The following is a 12,156-nucleotide window of genomic DNA, read 5'->3' on the forward strand; positions in this document are numbered from 1 at the left end:
TACAGGGTTTCCAAATGTTTACTCAACAAGGGTCTATAGATGACTAAGATTTGTCCAAGGCCTACATGCAGATGTGGTCACATGTGGATATTTACATTAAATGTCTATATAATTTGTGTACATACATATTTATCAATAATCCATTCCCATGTTATTTCTTTACCCATACTCCCTCTTCTATATGCTAATAAGCAAACTGGTGTACTTTCCATTCACTATACAGACAAACCTAAATTTATATCTCTACTGCCTTTACTCAGGATATTCCTAATGCCTGGAATATCCTACTGTACACTTATCCATCCTTTCAAATCCAAGTGAAATGTCACCTCTGCTGGGAAATTTTCCCTGATACCATCTAAACGCACAAAGTGCTCTATATTTTCTTTTAAATATGCTTTTTGTTATTTTGTATTATTTCAGTGTATATACCATCTCTCTCAAAAGAAAAACTGAAAATTTTACTTCAAATGACCTTAGGCTATATTTAATTCCTAGGCTTCAAAAGATGTATGACTAGGAAGAAGTTGTACAACTCAGCTTTCCTTGCAACTACTACAACAAAGATCTAACAAGAATGTCAAACCTTGTCAAGATTACAAAATCAAAAGAGAAACCACGGTGGGTCATTTTTCTAGCCCATGACGACAAATTATGACCAATGCTAAAACTATGCAACAAAGGTAGGCCAGTAGCTCTGTCACTCTGATCTCTCTATCTCTTGTCTCTCTGCCCACATGCAGTCTTCCAGCTAACAGGACTTGGGGTCAGTAACTGTCTGACAGAATTCTACTCAAGTCTACACTTGACCAATCAGGCTCTGGAGCCTACAAAGTTCAGTGCAGGAGGGCAGCTATAAAACGTCACCCTAAATCAGACTGTTTAGATTCCACCAAATGTTTGAAGCTCCCTAGTTTAAGCCGTTCCTCTGATTCTTGAAGGACCCAGCTCTCAATACACAGAGAATGCCATGGCAGACTAGAACCATCCAAGGCCCCAGCATTCCTTCCAAAAGTCCACAGAGCTTGCCTCTAACATAAAATTCCAATTCAGAAAATAAGACTACAAGGATAAATAAATAAAAACAAAAACACACAAACAAAAAGCCTCCTATGAAAAAAGTTATTAGATACCAAGGACACCAAACACACAAACTCAAAAGAGAATGACTCCAAAACATTAAAAAGCAAAGCCTCAAAGAAAAACACAGACTGGCCAAAGAGTACTCTAAAATTCCTATAAAATCAAGAATTTTAAAAAATGAATTTGTAAATTAAATAAAATAAGAAGACTAGAGGAAAGAATTGGGAAAGAAATGAAAGTTATGGAGGACATAACTGAAAGGAGAATTAACACAAGAGTTACAAAATCTACCCCAATTAACAGAACAAAGTCAGTTGTATTATTGCACATTTCAAAAGTGCAAATTTGTTCTAACACAACTGATATACTTAGGGAATAACATGAGCAGATTCAAATTCCAAGTTTGCCTCTTTTCGATTTTTTTCTACAAGAAACAACATGAATGCAGAATACTGCACCAAATTCGTAGTAACTCACAAGTTTTAACCCTTCCGCTGCCTATTTCCACAAGTAAATTTTAGGTCTTTGACAAGGTAAAATGCCATTTCTAATATATATATATTTTAATGCAGTAGGAACTATGAGAGGAGAAAGTCTAGTCTATACCATCCTCACCCCCACTCCCGTTCTCTTCTCTTCCCTTTGGGCCATGGCCTCTGGGGGAGTTGTGGCCTTCCCAACTTCTTCTTGCATAGTTGTCTAGGGTGCAGTCTGAGCAGCAGCCCAAGGCCAATTATTACATAGTATTTAAATATTTCTTAACCATTTAACATGTATAAAAATGTGCTGCCATTTTTATTAGGTTCCTAGCTTTTTTTAAAAGGTGTTATTGACAAAGTTTTTGAAGCTTTCTGGGCCAACCCAATTTTCCCCACATGCTCTGTGACTCTGGATAGCATAGTGCTTTTTGGGAAAAAATGTCAAGGTACAGCAAAACAACTGTGTTTGAAATTAGAATTGCTCCCTTCTCAGCAATGCAAGAATCTCCAAAAGTCTCAGGATGGGAAATGCTATCCACATCTAGAGAAAGAACTATGGAGTTTGAATGCAGATTAAAGCATGCTATTTGCTCTTTCTTTTCCCTGTTTTGTTTCCTCTTTCTTGTGGTTCCTCCTATTGGTTCTAATTCTTCCTTACAACATGACTAATGTGAAAATATGTTTAACAGAAATGTGTATGTAAAGCCTATATCAGATTGTACACCATCTTGGGAAGGGAAGGGAAGGGGAGAAAAATTTAAAACTCAAAAGCGTATGGAAGTGATCACTGAAAACTAAAAATAAATTTTTAAAAAACTAAAGAGAAAAAGAAAATCAGAATTGCCTCCATGAGACAAGAAATATTGAAACAAGTCAAAAGACTAAAAAAAATTGGAATTGTTTTGTAAAACAGACAACTTCTAATTTGTCTTTTTGTAAGTCTAAATTTTCCTATATTGAAGAACAGAATTTGGAGCTCAAAAATTTTTTTAAATAAATGCTAAAAAATATTTTTAGAGACAGAAAACAATTACAAATATTCATCTGAATTTGCATAACACCATCTTTTCTTGATCCTTTTCCTCCTGACTACTTCTCATGTTCCTTCAATGAATAAATATCCTATGTTCCTCCATTATATGTGGTCATTCTTCAAGGTTCAATCCCAAGCCCTCTTCTCTATACTTTTTCTTTTGGTGACTATTTCAATTAGCCTAACGTCAATGATCATCTCTACAGACAGCTTCAAGATGTATATGTGTGCAAAACTACCATCCCTACTGAGACTCTAGGCCCATTTTGAATGCTGGACCCCAAAAGACATCGCAAACTCAGTCCAAAACAGAAATTATATTTCCCTTAAATCCATGCATGTTCAAAACCTCTCTATTTCTGCTGATAGAACTACCATCCTTCCAGTAATTCAAATTCACAATCAGAGATCTTCCATTTCCCTTGAATTATATGTCCCATGAGGACAGCCAGGTAGCAAAGTAGATAGAGCACTGGGCTTGGAGATCAGAAGATTCATCTTCATGAGTTCAAATATGGCCTCAGATGCTTACTAGCTGTGTGACCCTGGGCAAGTCACTTCACTCTGTTTGCCTTAGTTCCATATCTGTAAAATGGGCTAGAGAAGGAAATGGCAAACCATTCCAATATCTTTGCCAAGAAAACCCCAAAATTGGGTCACGAAGACACGACTAAACAATAACAACAACAACACATGTCCCTTGAGTTGGCTGGTAAGTATGAATTGATTCTTAGAAAAATTCTAAAACATATTATTAAACAGATAACTGGAAAACATTTGAGAAAGGAAGCAATGATCATAATGACGGCATAGCTTGACTATGGAAGACTAGCTTTCTTTTTTGAAAGTTATTCATTAGCAGATCAGGGAAATATGGTAAATACAATATTTTAGCAGTGTTAAATAAAGTGACTCACAGAATTCTTGCAGAAAAGATGGAGAGATATGGACTAGATAAGAATATAATTAAATAAATTTAGAAATGGTTGTTAAATGACTTGACTCAAAGAGTAGTCATTAATGGTTTCATGTCAACTTGGAAGGAGATCTTGAGTGAAATGCTCTGCTTGGCCCTGTATTATTTAACCTTTTATCAATGACTTGGAGATAGCAGCTGGAAACAATCTTGGAAACTATATGCTCCTTTATTTTATTGGAAACTGAGGCTTAGGAAGAATGTGTCTCACCTCAGCTCACATACCTCATATTAGAGCTAGGATTCAAACTCCATTCTCCCAACTTCCAGACTAGTACTTTTCCACTGTACAATGTTATCTCATCTCATCCCTACTTGGCTACAACACAAATGTTGCTTTCCTCATTTGAGTACAGCTGAGTAATAACAGATGCACTGACTACCTCACAAGGTGTTATGAGATAATGGATGTAAAGTGTTTCATAAACATATAGTGCTATGGGATATCAGTTATCATTATTATCTTACCTTGTATTATAAAGAGACAATATGATCATGAATAGCACTGGACTTGGAACAGAGAAGACTTGAATTCAAATCTTGCCTCAAACAATTACTAGCTGCATGGCTACAGACAGATTACCTTATTTCTCTGAGCCCCAGGCAACTCTCTAAGATCATCTGCAAAGTTATAGGTGGGTTATAATCTACTCAACCAAGGAAATAACAGATCCTTGACACAATAACATACTACAGTTATTTGTGTATTCCTGCAGTGCAAGTATATAAACTCCATAAAGCCAAGGACTGTGTCTATCTTTATAGTCCCTGCATAACTCAAAAACAGTACTTTGTATATGTTGTTGCTGTTTAGTCATTTCAGTCATGTGCAGCTCTTTCTTTGTGATCCTTTTGGGGTTTTCTTGGCAAAGATACTGGAGTGGTTTGTCATTTGCTTCTCCAGTTCATTTTACAGATGAGGAAAGAATAGAGTTAAGGTTAGTGATTTGCCCGGGGTCACACAGCCAATAAATATCTGAGGCTGGATTTGAACTCAGGAAGACTCTAACCACTGTGCCGCCTAACTGCCCTACTTTGTACATAATAGACACTCAATATGTATGGATGGCGTGCTTATCAAATGTGCAGACACAAAACTAAGGCTAAGTGCGGAATAACATATTGAATGATGGAGTGTGGATCCAAATATCTTAACAGGCTAGAAAACTGGGCTGATCTACTAAGATGAAATTTGATAAAAGTTAAATATAACATTTTAAACCTGGGTTCAAAAAAATAAATTTCACAAGTTCAAAATGGGGTAAAAAAAAGGTGAAGAGTGATGAGATAATACTTTATGAGGATCAGCTGAAAGAAGTAGGAATATTTAGCCCAGAGAGAAAAAACTCAGTGGGACACAATAATCAGTCTTCAAGTACTCAAAAGGATTTCATGTGGAAAACAGAATAGACTTAATCTGTTTGGTCCCAGAGGGCAGAACTCAAACTTGAAAAAGGGCAAATTTTGGCTTGAAGTACAAAATAACTTCCTGACAATGAGAACTAAGACAAAGTGGAGTGGCCTGCTTTTGAAAGTAGTATACTCCCTATGTTAAAAACATTTATGCAAAGATTAGGAGACCACTTTTGGGGTATTTTATCAGGACTTTTTTTAGGTATGAAGTGAGCTAGATAGTTCAAGTCCATGCCAGGCCCTTTTCCATATATCTCCAGCAGTACTCTTTGACCTCTGGGGTAAAACAAAAAATTTTGTATTGGCACTTAAAGTCCTCCACAAAATGGCTTATACCTATCTTTGCAGTTTTATTTCATTCTACTCTCATCACAAACCCTTCATTTTAGTCAAACTAGCATGCTTCCCATACATAACATTCTACTGAACATCCCTTTTACCTTTGTACAAGAGTCATCCAGAGCCATCTCCAGTCGTCCTGACCTGTATCTTGCCGCTGGGCCCAGATGGCTCCAGAGGAGAAAGTGAGGCTAGTGACACTGCCCTCCCCTCATCCAATTCACTTCCAAGTCATGACATCACCTTCCTGATGCCATGGTCTTTTTCAAGAATAAAGGACAAACAACAACAGTAACAATAGCACATGAGTACCCCAATATTTGGAACACACAGCCTTTCTATCTCAAAGAATTCCTAATTCTTTCACACACTTTGACTCAGGTACCATCTCCTATACAAAGCTGCCTCCTATGTTCCTGTACCCATTTTGAGCACTCTCTTTCAAAAGTACTCTGTATTACTTTGAGGGCAGAAACTGATACACAAAGCAAGCATCTTAATAAGGAGAAAAAGTACACACAAATCATCAAAATGATCAGTAATATTAGGAACGAGGTAATATATCATACTAAACAAGTAAAACCAAATAATTATTTCTTTAAATAGGGGACAAAAAGAAATACATAATTTCAGTATAGTATATGTTATTTGTTAAAATTTCAATACTTCTACCCACATTAACTAACAACAAATTATACTCAGGACTTACATTGGTAATATAGGGTTCAATGGCTTGAGCTGTCCTCTTCAATAAAGCCTTGGCCAGGTCATATGCTTGTTTGTTTAAATTCTGAAAAATATGAATGTAACAAACACCTCTAATTATTTAACATAAAAAACTAATAAAGAAGTTCAGTTGTTTTTCAGTCATCTCCAACTCTTTGTAACCCTATTTGGGGTTTTCTTAGAAAAGATACTAGAGTAGTTTGCCATTTCCATCTCCAACTCATTTTACAGATGAGCAACTGAGGCAAATGGGATGAAGTGACTTGCCCAGGGTCACAGCCAGTGTCTGAAGCCTGATTTCAATTCATAAAGAAGTCTTCCCGATTCTAAGCCCAGTGCTTTATCCACTGTACCACCTAGCTGCCCCATGTATAGATCAGAGGGTTGAATTTAATTGCTGATATAAAATTTACAAAACAAAAATATTAAGATAAGTTTACTTCAAAGAAAAAGACAAAATAACACACTTTGTGACACTTCTCTACCACTGTATTTTTGTGCCAAGCTCCTTGAGAGACAGGACTCTTGTCTTCCTACCCCCAACATTTATCACACTGTCATGCACTTTGTAGGCATTTAATGTTTGTACAGTTGTTGAACTCCTTTCCCATAATAACTATTTGCATGATACTAAAGAGAGCAATGTCCATTTTATCAATGTAAAACAGATTAAGAGAATGACTCGTCCAAATTCACAAAGCTAGCATCATCAGTAGAACTAAACCTTTGGTTTTCTGACTCCTAGTCCAACGATCTTTTCACAATTCATACTACCTTATTTACTCACATAGGCTGAATTCCGGTATAAAAATGGTTAGATCCTTTACCCATTCATATTTTCTCCTTCTTTATGATTCTTCCATTCTCAGAAACAAAATCTGCTTCTCTTTAACCCTTCTAGTCCTAGAACCTAATACTAATAAACTAGGGACAGAATGAATCGTAGATTTAGAATTGGACAGGACTTTGGAAGTCATCTGTAGCCTCTTCAAAAATAAAGATTAAACTCTGGATCAGCCCTAAAAAAGGAGCCAACCCTCTGAAGAAATATCTCCTTGAAATACCAAGGTTAAATACCAAACCAAGAAAAACTGCCTTCATGCTGGAATGGGTGCTAAATCTACAAATTTTATAAAGAACTATGTTTTATAGAAGTCAAAGTCTGTAACATACAGATTCCTAGACTCTCCCTTGTAAACTTCCCCCCCTCCACCAAAAAGTCTCCATTTCTCCTTCTTAAGTGTTTCACCCCTCTGATATATTGTTCTTATATATTAACATATAAGACTCATATAAGTAACTTTAACTCTCAGTTCTTGAGGCAACTCTCTGTGACTAGAAGTTACAGAAAGAGTGCGGAAAGGTATGAAATGGTAGAGATAGTTTCCTCATCCAAGAGGTTCCCTATATTAATGAAATCTTATACCCTATCTCAAAATCTGTTTCATTATTAAACTGGAATACATTTAAGGACTATACAATGCAAAATGACATAAGAGTTTCAAAATCACAAAAATTCTTGAAATAAAATTTATACAGCATTTCTTACTAAGAAAATTAGAAATCAGGCGTATTTGGGCAGACAAACACATACTAAAATTTTAGTTTCTACTTTAATTATCTACTATTTAAGTAATATTAAAACCATAACACTTTCATAAAATTATGAACGTTAATACTTATAAACAATAAACTAATTCATATGGAGCTGTGTCTTTTTTTCAAAATATTAGATTCTGGGGACAAATGTGGTCAGGTATTAAGATGATTTATAGTTATAATGTCACTACAATGCAAACTCCTTGAGAAGATAAATATCTCTATTTTTGTAAACCCCACATTTAATACAATGCTTTCATCAAAGTACACGATTAACAAATGTTTGTTAAGTTAAATGAATAATGTATTCCAACTTACCTTGTGGGCAGGTACCAGATTTACTAGAACTGTATCCAAAAGCTCCTGAGAAACAGTATCTCCCTCACAAATAATAGAGCTCATCAGGTCCACCATGTGCATGTGAACTTTTTGATTGTGGCCATTGCTAAAATTAGAGAAAGAAATTTAATGTTTTTAGTGGATTACAACAGCAGGTAACAATTTAATCACAAGAGTGCTGACAAGTATTGTATTTTATAAAACAATAGCAAAACAATATAATGGGCTGTAAGGTTTTTCTATCCCCTCTTGTGTTTTGAAGCATTATCAACAGAGCAGTCAATTTCTTATCAATTTACATTACGATCCAATATTTTATACAATTTAAAAATTTAGAAGGCAAACAGTTTTGACAAAACGTAGTCTAAGAAATCATTTCTAATAATAATAATAATTTTAAAATCCTTTGGCCCTCAACTAACCACACTAATGAAAAACAACCAATAATTTAAAACAATAAATAATCCAAAATTATTTACATTGACTTTGGAATGCACTATATAATTTTCTAAAGCATTATTCTGCAAAACTATGCTTTATTTAACCTAATACAAAAGTGTTATTTCCTATGAAGTGGGACTCAGTCTGGGAGAAAAACTGATGTCATTCAGAAAGGTTTAATGACTGAAGTTCCTAAAAACAAGTACTAGATGAACTTGGGCACTGGCAGCCTCAACTCTAAAGCTTATCACTTGGATCCCAAGGCCATCATTATAATAAAGCTGCAATATGTTAAAAACAGATGCTCAACCCCGAAAAAACAAGACAGATACAAGGAACCAGGGAATTGCAGGAGTATATAGAATCCACCTCATCTTTCAAACAGCATACTGAGAGTTCACTGCTTCATTCCTCATTTACTTTCTCTGATCATCATCTTCTACCACAACTACGATTACCAGGTCAACAATTAGGTAGAGGAAAGCTCCTTGACCATTAACTACTCTGATGATTCACCTTCATTAAATTTAGCATCAGAAGAATTTTACTTCAATTACATACTAGTTAGAGCACTAAAACAGATTTACAACTCTCTCACACTTACTATGCTTCATCAACATAGCTAAACGATTTACCTACTATCTTATTGTACTAAATTACTTAAACATAAAACCTGCAGAATTTGTGACTTTTAAAATTTGTTTTAAATCTGAAACACAGCATCCAATTGAAGTAATAAAAATCATATCTTGACACAAAAACAGACATCAAATAAAATTAACTTACTTTATGACTGAAAATAAGGTCCTATAGAGTTGTGTGAAAATTTCATTGCTATCTTCTAATTCAAAGCATATGTTATAGGACTTGACCCAAGCAATGTTCTAAAATTGAAGAGTAGGAAACATGGAGAGAAAAATTTAGTTACAAAAATTCAAAATATAAAGATCTATTGAGAAAAAAAAATTTTAGCAACTAAAGTGAAAGATATAAAATATTACTCACCTCAAGTAAATAAAAATATCTATTGAACTGTGGACTTTTTGTATCTTCTAACCCTTTCAGTTGTCTTGTTATAAACATAAATATATCCTTTAAAAAATAACAAGAAAAACAGTTCAGTTAATTACACACAAAATGAAAAACAAGTCCTAGTACTCACTTTTTATAGATATAGTATGAAAATAAGTCAAAAATCAGCTATGACACAGTAAGTGTCAACAAATCAGAACTTTGGCAAAGACAATATGAAATAACAAATTCTTAATATTGTCACAGGGCAAAGCAGAACTTTTAATTGTATCTCATGTAACAAATGTTATAAATGTAGGAACGCAAGTCACCCGACCAAATAATTTATACAAAATCAAAGAATTCATACTTGGAAGAAACTCATAAAAATAAAAAAGGTAGGAAAGTCGACTACTATATTATAAAGCTTAATAATATTAGAGAATTAATCCTGGAGGACTACAGGAACGTAATCTATTTGAGAAACTTTAAATACGATTATGAATTTGATATTCATCATCTATATCATGCTCCCTGCCTCTGGATATAGTACAGTGCTGTGTCTTCTGCCCTCCTCTAATTTCTCTCCCTGGTGTGTCTACTATCTCCCATGGGAGATACTGCACATAAGCAATATGTTGCCAAATCTTGCCATGTCTATTGCCACAGCTCTCATATCTGCCTCCCTTAAATTACTCCCTTGGCCCTCATCACCTCTCACCTCCATGACTGTAATGATCATTTAACTGATGTCTTTTCCCACTTCATCTTTCATACGACACAACAGTGATTTTCTTCAATGAGGAGAATCTGACCATATGACTCCCTTTTTCAATATGCAGAAGTTGTACTTTATTACCTCTAGATAATTTATCAGTTCTTTTGATTGGCTTTTAAATCCCTTCACAATCTTGCCCCAGCCCCATCCTTCCAACTTCATTATGCATGGTACCTCTTTACTGGACTCTACTTCTAGCCAAACTAGATATTCCTCTGTTTCTCATATAAGGCACTCTTGCTCTCTCTATGACTCTGTGCCTTTACATTAGTCATTCCCCATGCCTGAAATGCACACTCTACTCATCTCTGGCTCATAGAGCCCCTTACTTTGTTTAATTCATTTAAATCTCACCTCTGACAATGGACATTGGTAAACCACTTAACCTCTCTATTCTTCATTTCCTCATCTGTAGAATGAGAATGATAATTCTATAGTACTCAGTTCAAAAGTAGATCCCTCTTGACTTGTCAAGTGTAAAAGCATTTATTAAGCACCTGTTTAAATGTATTACACATTGTACTAAGTGCTAGGAATATAAAGAAAGGGAAAAAAACAGTCCCTGCTCTCAAGGAGCTCATAATCAAATGGGGATGACAGCATGCAAAGAACTATGTACAAAACCAAGACATTAACAGGATAAACTGGAGGTAATTTCAAAGCAACACCACTAATATTAAGGAGGACAAGTAAAGGCTTTCTTGCGGAAGCATATGTTACAGGGATTTTAGCTAAGACTTGAAGGAAGCCAGGGAAATCAGAACATGGAGAAAAGGAGGGAAAGGATTCCAGAGACGGGTAGCAGACTGTGTAAAGACATGAGTATTTTTTTTTTCAAGGAACAGAAAGGAGACTAGCATTACCGGATAGCAGAGTAAATGGAGGGAAGTAAAACATAGAAAGGTAAGCAGGAACCAGGTTATGAGGGGCTTTAAAAGTCAAACAGAGAATCATATATTCAATCAAAGAGGTAACGAAATCCACTAAAGTTTTTTGAGGAAAGGTGGGTTACATAGTTAGAGCTTCACTTTATGAAAATCATCTTCACAGTTGAATAGGAATGAACTGGAAAGGGAACAGACTTCAGGCAGACAGACACCAACTAGCAAGCTACTGAAATGGCCTAAGCTTGAGATATTAAAGGCAGCACCGGAGCAAAAGGGCAGGGAGTGAGGGAAGGTGGGGTGGAGGGAGTGTTTCTAAAGATGTAAAGAAGGTAGCATTGACAGGATTCGGCAACTGATTGGATGTGAGGGCTGAGAAAGAGTGTGGAGTTGTAGATGACAAGATTAAGATCCTGGGTGTTTAGAAGGACAATGGTGGCCTCAACAGTAATAGGAGAAAGTAAAGAAGAAGGGAGGGTTCTGGGGGAAAAGGAAATGAATTTAGTTTTGGACATGTTGAGTTTAAGACATCTACAGGACATCCAGATCAGGAATGCCAATAGGCATTTACAGATGTCGGACAAAAGGTCAAGAGAGATGATGGCTAAATAGGCAGATCCTAGAATCATCAGCATAGATATGATAGTTGAATTCATGGGAGCTGATGAGATCACCAACTGAAACGTATAGAGGGAAAAGAGGGTGCAGGACAGAGTACTGGGAGACACCCACCTTTAACAGGCATGACTTAGATGAAGATCCAGTAAAGGAGACAGAAGGAGTGGTCAGACATATACAAGAAGCAGGAGAGAGCAGTGTTACAAAAACTTAGAGAGAAGGGAATATCATGGAGAAGAAGGTGATCAACAGCATCAAAGACTGCAGAGAAGGATGAAGACTGAGAAAAGGCCATTATATTTAGTAGTTAAGAGATCATTGATAACTTTTGAAGAGGGGTATTTTCAGTTAAATGATGAAATCAGAAACCAGACTGTGAGAACTTGAGAGAGTAAGGGGAAAGCAAACAGAAGCATCAGTTGATTACAGTCTTCTCA

The 12,156-nt window shown here is 35.7% G+C and overlaps 1 protein-coding gene across 1 annotated transcript in view; it reads right to left on the reverse strand.

Annotated features, from left to right (window-relative positions):
• PDS5B (PDS5 cohesin associated factor B) overlaps nt 1-12,156 on the reverse strand; it is a 205,615-nt gene that overhangs the window by 137,907 nt on the left and 55,552 nt on the right. The window contains 4 exon segments of the mRNA XM_078147054.1: nt 6,033-6,113; nt 7,967-8,093; nt 9,215-9,312; nt 9,434-9,520. Of these exon segments, the coding sequence (XP_078003180.1) occupies nt 6,033-6,113; nt 7,967-8,093; nt 9,215-9,312; nt 9,434-9,520 (393 nt within the window).

Source organism: Phascolarctos cinereus, unplaced genomic scaffold (genome assembly GCF_003287225.1).
Source record: "Phascolarctos cinereus isolate Bilbo 61053 unplaced genomic scaffold, phaCin_HiC Scaffold_726;HRSCAF=1367, whole genome shotgun sequence".
Taxonomy (NCBI): domain Eukaryota; kingdom Metazoa; phylum Chordata; class Mammalia; order Diprotodontia; family Phascolarctidae; genus Phascolarctos; species Phascolarctos cinereus.